The 21598-nt window shown below is 38.0% G+C and overlaps 1 protein-coding gene across 1 annotated transcript in view; it reads right to left on the bottom strand.

Moving 5' to 3' along the window:
* Window positions 1-4913: 4913 nt before the first annotated feature.
* Window positions 4914-21598, bottom strand: part of kctd16b (potassium channel tetramerization domain containing 16b) — a gene marked incomplete at both ends in the record, with an annotated part of 57928 nt that continues 41243 nt past the window's right edge. The window contains one exon of the mRNA XM_079486042.1: window positions 4914-5374. Coding sequence (XP_079342168.1) covers window positions 4914-5374 — 461 coding nt within the window. The remainder of the gene's footprint in view (window positions 5375-21598) is intronic.

The following is a 21598-nucleotide window of genomic DNA, read 5'->3' on the forward strand; positions in this document are numbered from 1 at the left end:
CCAATAAAACCATCATGTCTGCGCCTGAAAGATTTTACTGAGATATATCTGCATGTCATTCACTCAATATTCCAGCACCACAGGAGAAACTGAGTTTATATAGAACTTTATTTCATGTTCTCATACATTTTGAAATCTCGTATCTAAAGACATCTCGGATGGAGTTGCATGTTGTACATAACAGTATACATTTGTGGCAAAACAATAGCGAACACAACCCATACTTTGTGCTTTTCCTTTTTTCCCTGTATTTTTGGTACGTCTAATTGTTTTAACATAGTCACAAAAACAGACAAAGAGTTTGCAATATTTCTTACACCGGCATGCGCACAATGATCTGGACCTTGTTGAAAATCAGAACAACACCAGACAACATCCTGTTTGTTTATTTGTGGTACTTGAGCATATTAATGCACGTCTGTTATTCTTGTTTTTTCAAGTGTGGTTGCGCCTGTCCTCTGTAGTTTCATACGGGTTAAAAAAGTCAGAACAAGGGGACGTTGTTGTTGATACACCAGGCAACATTTTAAGCAGGATTTGTGCTTCCGAGAAAGCACTAACAGACTAAGTGTTTCACAAATTTCTGCCAGGCGTCTCTTCCTGCTGTCCTATTTTCAAAAAGTTGCTCTGTATACTGTATTCAGCTTTACTTTCTGACTTTGAAACCGGCATTTACGCTTTACACTGACTTGATATAACAATTTACATGCAAGTCACCGTATTGTCATGAACAAATGAGCCAAATGTCTACGGCTTTTTCAGACACAGACAATCTAACATTCAAAGCCTTGTACCGTGATTCATAGCTCAGTGTGCTTGTGATAATACAAAGAAAATAAACCATGATAAATATATTTTGTTTACATACACCACACATTCCTTAATGGGCACAATGATATATAATCTTTCTATATTTACAGTGTATTTTGTATGCATAATTTCATTCTCATAGTTCACTTTTACAATATAAAAAAACAAGGTCTCGATAAAAACTACATACACACTTTTGAGGTTTTTGTGTATACTATTTTTGAAGTCTTTGAACTATTTATTTGATGCATGTGGAAAAACAAAACTGTGTGGCATCATACAGTGATGTGTCCCGTGGGCCTTTCTTACGAAGTCCCAGTTTATGTCAGGATAAATGAATAAAATAAATCAAACATTGACTACAGGAATTGACAACAGTAACATTTTATCCCCACTTTTTTATTTACTATGGATTTTTACACAAAGGGCTTGTTTAGTTTCTTATCCTGGCTCGTTGTATTTTCTTGTAGTTTGCACTGAAAACTGGAGGCAAATAAATCAGTCGAACCATCTGTGTAAATGCATGAATACTTGCTATTTATTCAGATGATTATTTTAAACGACGGCAGTCCATTAGAATATAATATATGCATTTATAAGCCATGAGAAAAATAACCTTTGAACATGTCAAACTCAGAAGTGATAGCGTAACACTGTGATCTCAAGCGAAAGCTCATTATGGATTGGATGCTGTTCGGATTTTTGTTAGTAATTCTCTTAGAATAAGACGGAGACACACCTTACAGAGACATGATCATTTTAGAAAACATGATATTGGCCCTTTTCTCATTATTATATTGACAGAACATTGAGGAACAAAGATTACTGCAGAATATTGAAAAATGTGCAGTTGTGAAACTGCTGAGAGTTGTATATTTGTTGTAAGCTTGTATTTTGTGCACAGAAGTCTAAATATCTACAAAGTTTCATGGTTAAAAGGTTCATGGTTGCCATAGTAGAACATTTTGGTTACACAAAAAACCTTCAACATCTGAATAACCTTTCTGTTTCACAAACGGTTCTTTGTGGCGAAAAAAGGTTCTCCAGATTATAATAAATAAGAGAGATTCTTTAAAGAACCTTTGGCTGAATGGTTCTTTGTGGAACCAAAAATGGTTCTTCTATGGCATCGCTGTGAACAACCTTTTAAGCACCTTAAAGTGTTAGCCAGCCAATGCTTGTTTGTGTGAACAAATGATAATATGCTGGACATTTGGATTCATCATCAAAAAGACATTTGGTTCTTATAAAGCAGTGGTTGTCAATCTGGATCCAGGGGACGCACAGATTTTGAGAATATAGATATCATAGATTTTATGTTATCAAACATCAGAAACATAAGACCAGCAACCAAATGTTTTGATGTACCAGCATTGTATAACAGAAATTGTTGTTTGTTTAATACAAATTCTAAGTTAAAGATTATACGTTTTTATGGGGGGGCAGTCTATATAAAGGGGGCAGTACAACGGAAAAGTTTGAGTACCACTGTTCTGAAGGTCTTGGGTTAAATTTGTTATATTTGTATTGAATAAAAGGATAAAATACCCTGATTACATGATCGTGACCATCAATGTGTTGTGCCTGCACAGCACTGCATCAATGCAACCAAAACTTCCAGCTGAAGTTTATGTGATTATGAATTTGTGCTTTAGGCGAGTTGTGCTCATGTTTGACAAACAGAATTTTCACAATAAGCTCTCTTTCTCTTCTGTTACTTCATGATACTTTATTATATAAATATGATAAAAACACTTCATTATTGTTTCGTTAATCTTTCTCCGTGCAACTATTGTAAAAGACTGTGTTATTTTATGTTATTTACAAGTGACACTACTATGGCCAGTGTTTGGAAATGTGCAAGAACTAATAAGTAAAGTCTTCAAAGCTTCCGGATGATTCATGTTATATCCTTTTATACATGCCATTGTCTCTGTCTGCAGTCATGTAATATCATTTTTTCCAGTAAGTAGAGTTCATGATGAGAGGCTGGAGGCCAGATTTTCATTAGTGCTCACAGTATATTCATTTATATTCTAATTCAAAAGGATTCTTTGTAAAAGGCCCATCATTACCCATCTAACTGTACCTGACCTTTGATTTTATCTTCACAATTAGTTTTTAACGTATCGCTAGTGTTCATCTGGCGAATAACTACCTCACAAGAATATCCAGCTTTTCTCCTTTTACATCAGCACATTCATGCTATTATCAGAGGCTCTAGAAAATATATAAAATGTCACTGCAAGTTTATTGAGGTTTCCATAAAATTTGACTTGTTAAAACATAAAAATTTGGAATTTTTTACACTTGCAAATTTGAGAAGCTGCTTTCGCCCCAGTGGTTGTGTTAAGGGAAGACCTTCATGTTCGTTTTGTCTAATAATCTAACAATTTTTGTAAGACTCACACGGCACTGAATTATTATTATTGTTATTTTTTTATTACATTTAGGAAAGTAGGAAACATCATAATAGAACACAAAACGAACAATTAAGAGGCAGATCATGTTTTCCCACTTTCATTATTAGTTGTAATCTGAACTTGGCATCAGTTGCTTAAAAATAGTATTTATAGTATAATTATTCTTCTTTTACAATAAAAGAGTATGCTATTACGCCCGGCCACACTGAGGTCTGACTAAAATGGTTTATAGTAAATACATTTCAATAGCAGCAAGTTACGGCACGTTTTTTTCCAAAAACAAAACGAGACTTAAATTTAAAGCTGCAATCTGTAACGTTTGCATCTCTATCGCCATCCCTGTTTGAAACATGAAATAGCAGGTTACTTGACGTACTTATCATTAAGTGGGCTGAAGTCAATTGATATCAATCTGATGTCAACAAACCTGCCCACTTTATTATGTTTTTAAAGGGTTACAGATTGGCGCTTTAAAAAAGTTAACATAAAATATATCTAAGCTGCTTGGAATTGGTTTGTCGGACATTGACAGAGCATCATTTCTGATATGAATGAGATCCTTCATAAACCACTACACACAATAAACCATAAATTACCATTTGAATTATTATCAAGTATGTACTTCATCCGAATCAGCAAATATTACTCTGTTTTCATTGTCAACATATCATCAGAAGCCATTCATTTTTATCATCTACACATACATTGCACAACCCTATAAACTGTGTGTTTGTATACTTCAGTGTATTGTATTTCTTTTCCTGTTAATTGCTTTTCCCAAACATACCATACTCAACATTTGACCTCTTCCCAAGTGTAAGCCATCGCACATTTCCCTGTGAAATATCATATTTTAATCAATAAGTTTCAGGAAACAAGTGGCCAAATGAGATGCTATCGGGTTTCCGCCCGCGACGTCACGTCTATATCTAGTGGGATCTGAAGGGGTCACTGATCGTATGTAAATGGAGCGTGCAAAATCCAAAAAGGGAAAGCGGATTTGGCTTTGTGGTCTCCTGTGCTTCTGCAAGTGTTGAAATGGAAACCCTTTCTCTCGTCCACCAGGGCAGTGGCTATTCTTAGAGAGGGCACGGTGAGGAGCGCATGCATTATTTATGAGCTGGATACACATTCATCGTTCAACCTCTGGGCCACCTCAACTCAATCTCTGTGTCACTAACATAGGGATGTCAAAAGTTCACTTGTAACACGCACACAGAGGAGCACAAATGTGAGTTCACCTGTGCCAGCTCGAGCAAAACCGAAGGGACGGGTCGCCGTGCGTCCCTCGCGTCTCTACAAAAATGTGTGTTTACAAGTAATGGAAACAGAAGAAGAGCTGGTCACCAGCATATGTTGGGTTTTAGATGTTGGTCTGCTGGTATGAGATGCTTCTTGACTAGTTCAACCAGCAAGACTAGTCTGGTCAACCCATTTGACCTGCTTTGATGGTTGATCAAGCAAACCAGCATAAACCAGCTTGGAACAGTACACGCTGGTTTAAAATGGCATTTTCCAGAGGGGTTAAACTGTTAACCCTGGTCATCGACCAAGACTGAAAACAAATATATTGTCGGAGGCAGTAGGCTTGTAATAGTAGCAATAGTGGTAGTGATAGTTTGAACACGTACATTTTCATCAATTTAGTTTTGAAAACAGTTTGCAAGTTCCCCCCGTCCCTCAAAGACGATATTTGCGCAGGAGGTCGGCCTGCCACATGTACTTGCGTTCCGGAAAGTGTTCAGGGATCTTAATCTTGCGAAAATCCTGGACGCACTTCTCCAGCTCCTCCTCCACAGTCAGCTTTTCTTTCGCCGGACGCTTCTTGCACGTACTGGTGTCCCGCGAACTGGCTGTGAGCGTCCGCAGAAGGTCACTCTTGCGACGTTGCTCGGACTGTTGCTGCTGGAGGAGATGCTGGACGGGACCTCTCTTGGGAGGTCGGTCCAACGTCTGCACTTGCGTCTGCCGGGTCACTGGGCCGCGGATCACCGTACCTTGCGGTGAGCTGGCCTCGGAATGACTCTCAGAGCTGGAGGTGGAGAGCTCATTGAAGGAGGTTCCACTTTCACCTTCGCCCTCACCTTTGTGACCTTTACAGCAGCAGTCGCAAGGCAGAGATGACCAGCGGGAAGGGCCACCTGGAACACAAAGGAGGAGGATGGGTTCACATGAGACTGAAGAACATATTATACCTTTGGACACGTATGCAAATCCATGATGTCACTATGTTGCATGTTCTCGAGGATTCAGAATTCATGCTAAGTAGAGCAAGGGAAACCTGCTATGACAATATTATATACATTTACAAAATATCATCTTCATATACATGTATAGGGTTATCCAAAAGCAATGTTGTGATAACAATGCTAATCTTTGCAGCAGTTCGATAAGCCTTCTTCACAAAAACACTGTACACTTGTGTCAAGTACAAAGCTCTGCATTCAGGAGTGCGAGGCAGAGAAATTCAGCCTTATTACCTAACCCAGTATTTGGAAATGAAGCAAATTACACAGGCTGTGTTTTCTGAGGCCCGTCACTGATGAAGTGCGTCTGTTATTCTCCACCACGCTGATTCGTGCTATTTCACAACACTGATCCATGTCAGATTTTTAATTATGCAACCTCAATACATTTGCATTTAATTATGCAAATGAGAGTCGGGTGTCAGAAATGATTCACGGCGAGAGAGGCTGCACTTGATCAAGCCCATTAGGCGTCTATATGGATGTTTGTGCACAAAGTCAGGGCCACACAGCAATAATTAAACATAATAAAAAACGATAATTGTGCAGTTGTGTCCACGTTTAGCAAAGATACATTGGAGAGATAAACATTTCTGTCTATTTGTTTTGTAGGACGACGATCTTTCAAATGCAATGCATTGATTGTACATATAACTGTGGGTCAATAGTGTCCAAATGTCCTTGGATGAAAGAAGCTGAAACAAACAAAGATGCATATGGTATATGCATAAAAGTTATCCAGTATGTTTTCCAATTCTGCATTATGGCTTAACTTTACATTTATCATTAAAACTACATATTCAATATTTCTATACGCAAACAAGATATATTTGCTTGACAAGCAAATGTTACATTTACGTATTTTGTGATGTTTTTGCCTCAAAGCTGTTTGCCAATGTGGTAAATAGCTAAAAATACAAATATTTTTCAGGCAAACAGCTTTTTCATGTTTTGCAAAAACATCAACAAATTTTGTGATGATATGAATCTTTTTTATTTTGCTTCCTAAGAAAAACATCTTGTCAAACACAACAGGGGTAAGAATGTGCTTTCTTTTCCGTGTACACAAACGTTTTGAGAATTAGTCACCACGTCCTTACTGAAATTTTACATTTTAGCCTTGTTTGAGATAACAGTTTTGCACATTCTGTGCATTCGCTAAAACTACTTTCAATGTGCCACCTTGCAAAACTTTGAAACGGCATTGAAAAAAACGTTTAAGATTATTAAAACAAAAGTTAGACAAATGTGTTAGACTTATTCATGTGTTTGCAGTTTGTCCACGAAAATCAAACAACTTGCGATTTAATTTTAAGACACATCTTTATATTTGCATTTAACTCTCAACCACATTTTGTAAGCGGCCGAGAATGTATTGAATAATAATGTAACTGTTGTGACTCCAAGTCCATTAAAGATGAATCAGAGTAAATGAAAACAAGTGCATAATCAAGCGAAGCTATAAGAGGAAGTCAAATATGAGTTCTTCATTCGCTGCAGAGGAACTACTTGGCAATAACAGTATTGATCCGACCTTGTACAAAATTGCCTATCTGTGCAATAAAATAAATGTAGTTTGTTGCAAAAGTGCAGTGCTGCAAAAGTGACCAATCATAATAAAGTACCTTTAAGGAAACTGACTACTCAGTTAGTGTGAGAAAGATCTTATAAATATAAGCATTAAAGTTTTACTACTTTAAAATGAATCTTCCTAAGTGAATGACAAACAATAATATAAGCTATAATATTTAAGCCCATCTATTTGAGAAATATGACAGGATGGTGAACTCTATATTAGTGTACCTTTCGTGTGCATGTTTCGTCATGAGACATGCAAGAACCACTGAGATTTGAAGTCGTCATTGTATTTGGATGTAGTGCTCTGATCCATTCAGACTGACTGTGAACAAACATAAAACGAACCTTAACATATTGTTATTGTGATTCGTTATAGAAACAGTTCTGTCATCATTTACTCACCATTAAGTTGTTTCAAATCTGTATACATTTTGATGTTCTGCTGAACACAAAGATGTATTTGTAAATGTTTGTATACGAACAGTTCTGGGGCACTATTGACTTTTATAGAAGGAAACAACTACTACTATGGAAGTCAATGGTGCCCCAGAACTGTTTGGTTTCCCATATTCTTCTAAATATCTTCTTTTATGACGTAAAAAAAAACGTATACATGTTTGGAATAACTTGAGGGTGAGTAAATCATGACATTACATTATTCGTGACATTTTTGAGTGAAACATCATTTAACAAAGGACATGTGCAGGCTTCGGCTGTTCATTCAGACAATGATGTTTAAAAATTATAAGAAATTTATTGTTTATATTTTTTGCTTTATTATTAAATGTATTCATTTGTTTTATTTATTATACTATTTATCTATTATATATTATTCGTTTAAGGAAAAATAAACAGTTCTCAGAGAAGAATTTTGCTACATTATAAGGTTTTATCACACTTTACTTTTTATAATCCATTTTGGTGCAACCACAACCTGAACCACAAAAATGTCTTGAACTTGCTTTTATACAGTGCCCTTCACTATTATTGGCAGCCTTCATAAATAAGAGCAAAGAAGGCTGTAAAAATAAATCGTTTTGATCTTTTATTTAAAAAAATCTACAAATATCCAACAATAAACCACGGTAAACAATTTGAAGTCGGGGGAATATCACATTTTGAATTTTTTTATCTTTTACACCCTGGGCACAATTATTGGAAACCCTAGAAATATTAGGGGTAGTAATATATCTGCCATGTATATTCCCATTAATATTTACATTTTCTGAGCACACCAAGGTGACTTGAAACATGATGTTGTCAAGTCATGGCTTGTTGTTGTTTGTGGATAAAAGCAAAGAATAGTTCTGATGAGCAGCCAAAGATTGTTTAGCTACACACAATAGAAACTGGATTTGAAAGGAAATGGTTTAAACAATAAAAATTCCAATTTCCAACATCAACAAATAGGAATTGTCTTAATGCACAGCAAAGAGAATATTTTGAGTTGCCAAATACTTTTCAAAGATCACAGATGGAGAATTGCAATAATAAGTTGAAATTAAGTGTCAGAAAAAAACAAGAAAAATAAAAGAAACCTGCACCTCCATCACCACAAGTGGTTTGGGACACAACATCTTCAAAACTCCACCATATTAATCTGCCGTACTGGAGCTTCAAGCAGGACTGTGTTCTATGGCCAAATGAAATGAAAAATAGTTTTTTTTGGCAGCAATAACACAAGATTTGGTGCACACAGGGATAAAAAAGTGCCCCAAAGTGCACCACCAGATCTTCATTGTTGTGAACCTACTTTTATACCAGAGGTTCTGAACATCTTGATCAGATACATGTCATAATGTAGTAGATCAAATACCAACAGATATAGAATTCAAAACCTGACTAGCAGAGTTAGGTCGAGGTTAGATCCAGAGAAATTCATAATGGAGGAATGGACTCGGATGAATCTTAATCTATTCTTAAACTCTCTTCATATAATCTGAAAAGAAAACACAATTTTTCTTATAAATTGAGGTTGTGGAGTGGATTAAATACAAGGGTGCCAATAATTGTGGCCAAAATGTATGGAAGACATTTTTTTTACAATGTGATATCCCCCCTACTTCAAATTGTTTTCCTTCAATGAAATGTTGGAATTTTGTCGATTTGTTCAATAAAAGATCAAAACGAGAAACAATGCAGATTCATTTTCACAGCCTTCTTTGCTCATATTTACCAAGGGTGCCAATAATAGTGGAGAGCACTGTAATTATGTGGCAAAGATGGAATGCATTTGTGTCACTTGGTTTAAAAAGGGACCTTTGATCGATGAGTCTGGCCCTCATAATTGGTGTTTTGAGGAATGAGCCCTGACTTGGCAACACAGCTAAATCAGCCGGTGGCCAATTTTCTTGTCCAAATGGAATTACATGATGCACCAAAGTAGTGTTGACAAACGGCATACATTTGAAAACATCCAGATGAATAATAAGGTCATGGGTAGTTTTGTTATTGTAGCAGGGTACACCAACCCTCCTAATCAGGAATCTTAGTAAGAAGAACCCTTTATAGCCACACTTCAGTGGTAATCGTATTCTTTAAGAGAGCTCTGCTGTCCCTGTGGACTGTGCACTTATCCTCTGACGTCTGCTTCAGAGCACATGAAGAGATGTCCGCAGCTAATAAAAGCCATGATTGTGTATCCTATACATATATCAACATATGTACTTGTATGGGAAGGTTGCTTTTTCCAAAGCAGACAGGTTCAAACGGATAAAAAGGCAACAGTAACTCAACTCAAATGCACATTAGTTACGACTGACATGTGTAGAGGAGCATCTCTAAACACGTCAAACATGGAAGCAGATGGGCTACAGCTGCAGAAGAACATCCTCGGTGTCACTCCTGTGGTGAAACAGGTGTTTGACATCATGAATGTGCAGACGAAAAAATCTACAGCAAATGCCAACATGTTAAAATCTCGACCAAAATTTGTATGACTTTCACTCGTCTGTGGAACACAAAAGAAGATATTTTGAGAAATGTCTCAGTGGTTTTGTGTCCATACAACGCCTGGAGGGGTCCAATGTTGTTTGCTTACCAACACATAAACTGGACTGGATTCAAACATAATAAGTTAAGTCAGTTTTTAAATCTGATCCAAGAAATGAATTCATTGCTCAGTGTAAACACCTAGCGTCTCCTGCCACCACTGAATATTGAGTCGCCACAATCACCACAACATTTAAGCCTGTCTGGGATGGCAGGAGCTCTCTCTACAACATCTGACGGGAGCACAACCCCCTGTCACAGCCTGCCGCCCTCCACGAGCCCACCGCCGAGACCCGATCAATCCGCTGTTTCAACACACACCGGCTCGATCTGTCCGCACGACCGCACGCCCATCCATCTTCACTCACGCTCCAGCCGTATCAATACATCACACAGCTGGTGGAGGTGTCTGAGCTTTTGGCCCCCTATCGATTCCTGTCATATAGCGTGGCGATACGCTGAAAATGCCAAGGAAAGATAAACGTAAGCGCTGCCATGCGAGCGAAAAGTCTCTCTCATTGGCATTTGTTTTGCTTGGTGGTGTCACATCAGTGATTCATGTAGTTTTAATGAATCAGGACGGTGTACTTTGCACCGGTGCCCCTGCACAGATGCCAGTCTGTGTACTCAGGACTTAGAAGGAGCGATTGGCAATACATTTGTTAATGTATTGTCCATATTGTAACTCATTCTGGCCAAAAATCAAGAATTTATCATATCCAAAGAGGTCTATGATACTATATGATTCTCATTCATCTCAATGGCAGTGACTTGGCTGGCTTGAACTGTGATGTAAAAGCCAGCACACAGAAGTCCATTTTACACTTTAAAAAGCTGGTAAAAATGTTATTTTGTCAGAATACTTGGAGATTTTTAAATGAATGTCGAGGCATACATCCAATTTAACCAATGGTGTACACATAGCATGGATCATGGCAATCCTGACACCCTGACATTAAAGGGATGGTATATCCAAAAATGAAAACTCATAAATTTCATTTATTTACCTTCAAGACATTTGATATTTTGAAAAATGTTTGTAACCAACATTGACCACCATTGACTTCCATTGTTTAGACACAAAACCACTAAGACATTTCTCAGAATATCTTCTTTTGTGTTCTGCAGAAGAGTCATGCACAGGATTTGACCGACATGACGTTGAATGACCTAATCTTTATTTTTGAGTGAATATCCCTTTATTACTACACATGAATTCATCTGTCCTTGGTGTTAGAATAATGCGGTGTATTAAACAAGTATTTCCGATGTTTTGTCTGTGAGTCAGGGGGTGACAACTTTGATATCCACTAGATCTTCATGCATAACAGTATTCTTGCATCAGGCGTCTCCTTAAAACTCAACATAGCTCCTCTTGATGTGCCAGAACCTGTTTGTGTGTCAGCATGCTCGTCCATGTGTCTTATTTTATCCCTACCGAGCATCAAGACACTCTCCGTGCAGACTTGAAGCAAGACTGCTTCAACTGCTGAGCAATATGCCAGCTGTCAGCCGGGCCTGCTGTGTTCTCTCTCTTGTGATGGAGTTGTCTTAATTAGGCCCATCTTTTACTGGCCATGGAAGCAACGACATATTTTCCATTTATACTTTCACGGTTTCATACTTTTGAATTATTGTTTGAGACTCCTTGACTTAAAAAAAGTCTGGAATGACTGTCCTTGAAGTCAACATGAAGACGAAAGTTTACTTTCATAATGTGTTTCTGCTCGTTCTGCATGTCTTCGCATTGCATGTTATTGCAAAATAAATATATGTTTTTGTAAATTGTTATAAGCATTTGTGAATTGACTTTTTCATGGTCATCAACCAAGTTTTGAACACTTTTAATGTTTCATTCAAAATTCAAAGGATAAAATCACGTACCACACTATAACTTTCCATTAATTATTCTCTTTTACTATGAAAAATAGCAAATAACAAGTATGGTCCGTTTCACAAGAAAAAAGGGGCTTTAAAAGCTTTGCATTTACTCTTTTCAAGTCCATTTTGTTCTACAGATAAAGAGACGCATTACACAGCGGCAATTACGTGAGTTTGCATCATGAATCTTTTCACATTCTTTTTAACAATTATGTCAAAACATTTCGTTTTGCTCCATCGAGGTCCTCTTATGTATTAGAGGATTTATGTGAACCAAATCATGACTATCAGGGCCTGGGAGAGGGTGTAATCTTCAAGAATCCTATTTTATCTCCAAAACTACAAAATGACAGAAGTAAATCCTGCCATTTGCATAGGATTTTCTTCCTGCTGTTAAGATGACAAGAGGACTTCGTTTCACAAAATAACATGCAACATTTCGAAAAAGACAGGGCTTTATAGATTAAAATGCTGAAATTTTACAATTGCTATTCCTACTATGGTAGTCAATGGTGGGCAAAATTGGTCTGGTTACAAGCATTCTTACAAATATCTTTCTCTGTGTTCATAAGAACTGAGACATTTTTACAGATTGGAACAACTGGAAGGTGAGAAAATGACACAGAATTTTCATTTCTGTACCACAACACACTGCTTTGCCTGCTGACTTCTCTCTAATAGTCTCTATGGCTCTCTAGATGTGAACAAACTAAGAACAAACATATACGAAGGGCTTATTCCTCCAACTAACCACCAGCAGAAAGTGTTGATGCTGCATTTACAGCCGCACCTGGAGACAGATCGAGTCTGCCGATAAACAATGGTGAAGAAAACTACAGCAGCCTTGAGATCGCATTCCCCCTCTCACTGAACTGAACAAGTGTGTGATGAGATCAGACTCAGCAAATAAGGAAAAAGACACGCTTGCTTGTTTAATAACTGAAGCAAAGTGAAGGTGGTGTGATGGATGTTAGTAAAGAGCCGATACAGTAGATGCTGCATCAATATGGTGCATCAGGAATGAATGCTCTTAAAGACTTTTATCTTTAAGCTTCTGTGTGTTAACTAAATTAAAACTACTTAAACATTTCTGTTAATCCATTAAAATAGAGGCCTACAGTGAATATTATTGAAAAATGTAACTATGCAAATGGTCGCATTTTGCGACTATTTTAACTGCCACTGCGACAAGTTTTTCCTAGTGGTCGTACCGGTGCGACTGCTAAACTGATCAACAAATAATATTTGCGTATAATAAATGTAATACGCAGAAATGTTACATTGCACAAGCGGCACATTCAGCCACTCCTTTTCGTCTCCCCTCCTTCAACCATTCTCTCATGTATCAGTGCCCCCGTCTCCGAAGATGTAGCGTATGCCAGCGCCATTGAGAGAGAGAGTTCTGCCAACGGAAGTCCAAAATGCTGGAGCGTCACGTGATTGGTGCCTTGAGATAGTTAAAAATTCAAAACATTCAATTGATTCAAGTCTTTAAGTAAAATTTAATCGAATATTACTTGAAGAACTTGAGCTTTTAGAAGTCCCTTATGTTTAGTGTGTTAATTATTATTATTATTCATTTTGTACTTTATCTGTACTTCACTCTGTTATGTTGTTTGTCTTGTTCTAGGTTTGTGTATGTGCTCTGATTTTCTTATTTAAGTTTGATACGCCTTATTGTAATTGTTTGCTAAAGCATAATAAACAAATAAAAAAGATAGTTCCAGGAAGTTATGTTTTCTCTTTAAATGCTTTATTTCTTTAATTTTTTATTCCTTAAATGGATTTTATCTTTAAATGGGTTAGAAGTTTACCTAAGACAGTTGGTCTGTCGCAGCTCCATGCGTTACTAGTAACTTCCGGAAGCTATTGAGAGCCTCTATTGCTGTGAAAAAACTGTTCTATTGGAGTCATTGGAGTTGACCCGACTCTCTCTCTCTCTCTCTCTCTCTCTCTCTCTCTCTCTCAATGGCTCTGGCGTATGCTATGCTATTCTATGATGAAGTGGAAGGACCGACAGAGCAAACGAGTGAAGCGCTTAATCTTCCAACTGAAATACATATGTTTTGCCGCCTGCAGAATACAAGAATTTCCCCGGCTACACCAGCGAAGATAACCAAAATGTTGCGTGTCTTTTAGGCATGTGAAGCTAATGCTTGATATGTGTTTAAACTTTTAAACACTATACTCAATGCACAAAATATTAAACTGAGTTCTCTTTCATGTCTTCTTTCTCTAAAACTGACATATAAACAGATACATAAAATTCCCATATTAGCAAGAGTCCTTTTTAAGGTAGTCCGTTTCAGTTGGGAAACAAAACGCATGTGTGTTACAGTATAGTGCACTGGCTCTTAAAGGGGCAGCAGCATAATAAAGATCCCTGTTTATAATGTTCATCAAACAACAAAGGATGGGCCCCAAAACACCCACTGATATTAAAGGAACTGTGTTCTCTTATAAGTTGTTCACAACTAATAAAAGAAGAAAGTAGCTTTAAGAAACGTGTGCTATGAATAATTGATCTATTAATCTATTAAACACAAGCTTTGTGATTCATTTTTCTTACCTCACCCCATGACTCTGGTGCGACCAAAGGGCTGGTGCCACCAACTGAATAACTCGGTAGAACCAGTGCCACCTCTCTCAAATGTAAGTCTAAAGCCATGTAATGATAAAATGACAAAACCACAAAATTGCATAACACAAGCTATTTATTTTGCTGGGACTTAAAGGCTAAAGAGATTTACAACTTTGTTATGTACACTGCATCACTGATTTTATTTGCATTATTTTATTTTTTCTGCAGGAACAATTCATCTGGATATTCTGTCAGTATTTTCCCACCCACAGTTGACTGAGAGAGAATTTTAATGTAGTCTTGTTTGAAAAGAATCCGATACTCTTTAGGCTAATACTATTAGCTGTGTTTTAAATGATTGTAAGGCTGTTTTGCAGAGTTCTGTATTGCAGTGTTGCCATGTCCACGGATTATAAAAATTTTTGGGCTTGTTTGGGCCCAGCTTACGTTTATGGAGTTATTAAACATGATTATCAAAGTAGGTTTTGATTTTAATATAAATCATTTGGGTTTATTTCAGTTTGTTATGGGCTTGTTCTTGTTCCCAGTTTTTTCTTGCACAATCTGGCAACATAAGCAAACGCTCAAACACTTTCCCTGTGATTTAACATGTCCTTGGAGTACGTTTAAAATTTTCATTAACAACTAGCAGTTCAGTTTCGCACACACTGTAGATTGTCACTACATGTATTTTCAAGAGTTAATTCGGTTGTAGAATGCTGTTGTCACGCCTGTAAATGATTGAATAGTGTGTGTACAAAAACGCACTAAAAGGTGATTTTCATCCTGGTATCAGCAGGAATAGGATTCCAGTCGTCTTCTCTTTACATGCTTTCCAAAAACTGTCTCTCTAGAAACTATGGGGAAACTAATGAAGACTGATACAAGTACCATTGAAGGTCTTAAAACATGGCAGTAGTTAAATCATCTTATAAGCAATGTGCCTATCAGAGCAAATAAACGGTCACGGTGCAATGAAGTTTGTAAGTCTGAAAATAAATGTCATATTGCATGAGGAAAATTTAAGGCAATAGTGACTTTAGAAAAGATAACTTGCCCCATTTACAAAAATGCAATTACGCTTTTGCTGCTAAAGCACATAAGCTATACTTTCCCAGACATATTTTCTCACGCCTGTAAGGCTTTATGACTTTTTTTGTATACTAAAAGCATTTCTCAGACACAATCTTGCACAAATGGCCTTTTGGGAGGCCTTATTGCTCCTATCCCTCATTTTACTTTCTAGAAGATATCAAAACTATCATAATTTACATTATTTTAATGCTTCAGGAGTTAACGTGTTCTGTGTCTATAGAATATAAACTAAGCGATGTGCATTTCAATACTATAGATTGCAAGACATAATACACAGCTGGATATTTATTGCCATGACATACTTTTGTTTTGAGGGATGTTTTTGTCCTCTGTGCAACACACACAGATTTCGAACCCTGCTTGACCAATATTTCAAACATGAATGCAACATGTGAAAACCCATACTGTACATGACTTAGTACAGTCATAAACTCAAGAGGCTGATTCGCCAGCCAATCCACCAGCCAATCAGCTCAAACATCAGCGTGAATCAATCTGACAAGAAAAGTCATTTGTAGCCAGAATGATTGCATGTTTCTTCTTCATGTGGTAGTGCGGTGTATGCCGTAGCACACTATGGGAGCTCAAACAATCACCCACCTCCACCCCCAGCTTCACTTGTCTAGATCTGTTTACAGGTTATTGTGACCAACATTGCAACAGCATCACTTGCATGCTCACTGCAAGAAGTGTATTAGCTATGTCTTCATATTTGCTCTGCAGCAGCAGTGTAAGCAGATCTAGTTCCTCCATACTAAATGCGTTGACATGAAATTGACATTGACATAAACGTTAAGATGCCAAAATTGATTTCGGGAGTTTTCATGACTGAGCTACTGGTTATGATGTTACACATGCAACACAGGGCAAATATGGGCGTGGCAAGAAAATCATAATGCAAATAAATAAAAAAAGTAAGACTTCGATGTTAGATGCTATAACACCATCTCCAGATGAACGATGAAACTTAAAATTGTTTTGATAGTTCAGCCAATATTACAGCAATGCATATCTGAGAAACAGTGGAACCAGTGTTTTCGCATATCTAGCAGAATCAAAGTAGACGTTTTCAGGCCTTCCCAATGTCTAATGTCTCTGTTTTCTCTCTTATTGTATTTACACATTTAGGACTTTTCATTACATACAAACTAGACGCCTACCAAATATTCCCAAAATAGTTTGTTTCGGTGTTGATTTAAATATTCAGCTGTGTTTCTTGGAAACCACTTATTGCAACTTGCAACTTTAAGGCAAACTTTCCCTGTAAAAAGTTGGACGGGAAAAAATGTCCCAAACGCTAATAAACCCAGTTTTCTGAAAATAATAGAATATACATCGGCTACCGATTAAGATGTGCTATTTCCTCTTTGATAAACCTCATCTGCTCCTCCATATCTTCAGTTGTTTAGCTCCAGCAGACCCAGCGTGTGGTAGGTCATTAGGTCCAACAGATTCTGGCTCTTCTTGAATTCTCCACTCAGAGATGAACAGACTTCCTCACAATGTGACAGCTTTTCACACAACTGCTCTTTTGTCAGGCTTCAGGGCTGCTGACTTCTGCCATGCTGGATTGCTCTCACTATGGCTTGGCAGCTGAGATCTTCATGTAGTCACAACATGCTCTGTTATGCCTGGACATGCTTTGTACTTGCTGAAGAATCTGTTACATTGTGTATATTTTAATTAACCCCGCTGATAACACATGTGATATCTAGTCATACTAAACGTATTCCTTAGGATACAAGTGCTTTCCAAGAAATATGTACGTAGGTCTTGCAGAATTAAACAAACCGTACATATAAAATTGTAGCATAACTTATCTTGCTTGTGTTATATTGTGTGGTCATAAATGATCTCAAACCATGCAGCTACTGCAGCTAAGACATGTTTTACCCATAGTTCTTTTTAAGATCAGTTATGTTTTTACCCGATGGACAGTAAAACTGGCAAACAATTCTATAGATTGACATCAAAGGGGAGGTGTCCCATTGTGGCTTGGACAAGCAAGCATCCTCCCAAAACAACCTAGTAACCACCCAGAAAACCCTAGTAACCATGCACAATACCCTAGTAACCACCCACAACAACCCTGTAACCCCTCACAGCACCCAGGTAACCAGCGAAACATCATAGTAACCCCTTGAAACACCCTAGGAACCACCCACAGCACCCCCGTACCACCGACCGCACTCCAGTATCCACTCACAACATTCAGGAATCAAACAAAACACCCTAGTTTACAACTTCAAACCGCATAGGAACCACCCAAAACACCCTAGTAACCCCTCACAACACCCAATTAACCACTCACAACTGTGTGTGGCCATATAAAACATTCTAGTACCCACCTGGAACACCCTAGTTACCAAAAATTTCCATTACCTTGGTAACCACTCATAAAGCCCTAGTATAACTATAAAACAACCTAGTAATCACTGCAACCAACAAATAACCAACAACAACCTACTAACTACCCACACCACTCCTGAGGCTACCCGAAAAAACCTTATTACTATTCAGTACAGCCCAGTAACCACCCACAACACAATAAAAGCACTTACAGTATACGTTTTGAAAACCAGAACAACTACACACAGCAGAAGTAACCCGAGTACCGCATGAGCAAGCAGATTGTCTTTGGAAAATGCTAAAATATCTCCTTTTGTGGTGCAGTATTATTTCTTTATGGCATTATTATTTAGTAAGTCATTACAAAATAGGGTTAATCAGAGCTGACAAAGGCACCGTCGAGGATCAAGTGTTGCTCTTTGGCATATCATAAAATCAGCAATTCCACTATTCATCTTATTATACAGCTATTGCTGTCTGTCATCTGGCAAGGGCACAATCCAATGTGCTCTGCTAAGAAGTGCTTAGATATTCACTGCATCTTTTACTGGCCCTCTTCACTCTACTCTGTACTTACCAGGTCCTTACCAGCAAAGAGATGCCAATATATGTTTCACCCTCATTCAAAATGCAATGCATTTACAGTCCTTGGGCAGCACTGTGGTAAATGGTGACAAGTATTAGCTAAATGATCTGCAGGCAGTTAAAGGTGACGTATTTTAAAGATTGTGTACGTGAACTGCTTTGAAGCTATCTTTACCAGAGTAATGGAAAATTGGTAAGTTCAGGCAGTGTTTTGGAAACCTGTCTGTAAATAATTTTTTTTTTTCAGTTTTCACTGGTGATGCGATAGACCCCTTTTGAGCCGACATCACGATTACGTGACGGCATTAGCTGGAGGCAAAACTGGAGGCAGCCAATACAAATCAGCACAGTTGGCTACATGAGAAGTTTAAAATACCATCTTGCTGTGTTTTTGAGTGCCAGAATCGACAGAGTGAAGGCTCTAACTTGACATTCTAACACATATCATCAACAGTTGTAGTTAAACACAAAACTAATGTTAGCGGACTTCATAGAAAAGATCATCAAAGATGCTTGCATTTCCAGCGCACACATTATATCACTTAATAAACTATTGTCTTTTGTTGGTATGGATTATATTTTTGGTATGCGTCTAAAAACCTCTCATATATCCACACCTAAACCTTTTCAGGTAACCTTTTTTAGCGCATATACTCTACAAGCTAACTTTGTTAGTTGTACAACTAGCAGTTGGCCAAACCAACGGAGATTAATCAAAGAAAACTGTTTGTCGTTGCTGTTTCTACAGCATCCATAAGAGTATTACTGTGGTAGAAATGCAGAAGTTTGTTCAAGCTGTATTTGCTTATGCTTGCCACTGTTAGTTTTGACTATACAAGGTTGGCTTCTTTCTCTATATGGTATGTGGGGATCAGTGGTGTGCGGTGGACTTAAAAAATGAGGAGGCAGATTTCTATCCATGTCATTTTTGTTAATCTCTGCACTATTAACAAGTGCGTTTGTCAGAAAACCAGTGTCATTTCAGTCTTTATGTTTGAAAAATTCCTTTTAATTACTACAAGTTCATTACAGTATGTACTTCTGATTTTTTTAGTTTTTTTTTCCCTGCTTTGGGAAAAGGTACATCAACACCACCTTCATCTTCTTCTGGAACATTTGGGATTTCCTATATAAGAATAACATCATTACCAATACCATCAATTTAATTATTAGCAGTCCCAGAAATACTCAAAGCATTTAAGAGATCAAATCAAATAGATATGACCAGGGCCGCTGCTAGCCATTTTGGTGCCCTAAGCATAATTCCATTATGATGCCCCCCCCCCCCCCCCCCCTTAAAGGTGCAAACTTTTCTTCAGTAAACAGAATAGCAAAACAAAAAACTATCAATATTTGACAGTAAAATCTCAATTCAGATCGCAAGCTGCACCGAAATTAAAATTGCTCGCCCCGCTCTGCACGGGCTTCGAACCTACGTCGATCCGAATGACGAGCGCTCTAACGATGAGGCTAAAGCGTCTCGCGTGGTAGGAGCGACGGCGCTGGATGTGACTTACTTTAGCCTTGCTGCTATCCTGAGCAAGCCTGATCACAAGCAAAAGTTTTTGAACAAATCTGAACCACGTAATATTCTGTCAACAATCGATAACTCCTCGGCCTCCGCCATCTCCGACACGAATCCTAAACTCCGATTAATACAACTAATAAAACAATTTAATTAACGTTCAATCTAATTTAGCGCCCGCAGTTTAAAATGAATGACGAAGACGAACAGGAAGGCGGGATCTCGCTGTTGAGTTAATCCAATCATAGCCCGTTGGAGGCTTGCCTCCTCTCACGTGACTTTTCTCCATTCTTTTCAATTACCCCCACTCAAACTCACGGCACGCTTTAGCGGGTATATGTAAAGTCAATGTGCTTAGAGGAGGCAAGAGAAACGCTGTCTCCCTTTGGAATTCTTTCGAGCGGCGGCGCTGTTTCACACTGTTCTACACGCTGATTTATCTCATATTTAGCTCAATACGTTATATCCGCAGTCCTATTTTATTTCTGAACTGTTAATAATATTCTCATTCGATTATTTTCGAGGGGGAGGGGAGACACTGCCTCCCTTGCCTCCTCGGAGGAAACGCCCCTGGTGGGGATGTCAGACTACTAAACTGGAGGTAACGAAATCCTGACAGTTCGTCCATCCATTGAGTGAGCGTGTACAGTTTGGCCAGTAGTTGAAAAGTTGACTTTTTCAACAACAATTACAGTCCCGGCTGTAACTGACCTTACATATTCAAATAAAATCCAAATCTCTACAGTCATTGTCAAAAAACAAGCTATGAAAACGTGCTTGATAGCGTGAGTAAAGTGGCCATAGGAATCTTTCCAAATCCACCTATGCTCTACCCACGAAAAGGCGACACAATGTTTACTAACAAAAAAGGGGTCTATAGGAAATCTATTTAATTTCAAGTCTTATGGAGGATTTTGAGTTAACAGCAGTCAGACAGTACATTTTCCATACTTGTGCAAAGTAAGTCAGCTTTGACTGGCGTCAAACACGTTCATGCCGGATTTACAAGTGTATAGCTGCCTTTGCTTTTTTTTGTGCGCTTCTATTTGCCTACATAAAAGGCCCAGAAAGGCTTTTCAACTTCTCATTAAGATTTTCAGCACTGCTGACAGATGTTTCCACATAATATAGATGCAGTGTATAGACAGTCCTGAGAAACAAATTGCCCGGAGCGGGTGACACTCTGTTAATTGAGGTTTTAGTCAGGACAGATTTCTGAAAACTTTCCAAGCAGAGGTTTATGCTCGCCACTAGACGCTCTGGCACTCTGCGCGCATGACTCCCTTGACAATTTAGGCTGCTAAAAGGTGCCCAGCAGCTAAAGATCTTTATTCTTGTAATTGGCAACTGGCCATTGCCATTACCAGACTGATGGGACAGAGAATCAATAATGAAGGACTGCTAAATTGTGCGCTACTCTCTTCATTTTATGTGAAGAAACTGCTGCTGCATCTATCCCCTGGTGATATGAAAAAATTACAAATAAAGTAATTGCAATCATTTTAAATACATAACATCTATTAAACTTTTGCTT

This window comes from Barbatula barbatula, assembly GCF_947034865.1.
Source record: "Barbatula barbatula genome assembly, chromosome: 22".
Taxonomy (NCBI): Eukaryota; Metazoa; Chordata; class Actinopteri; order Cypriniformes; family Nemacheilidae; genus Barbatula; species Barbatula barbatula.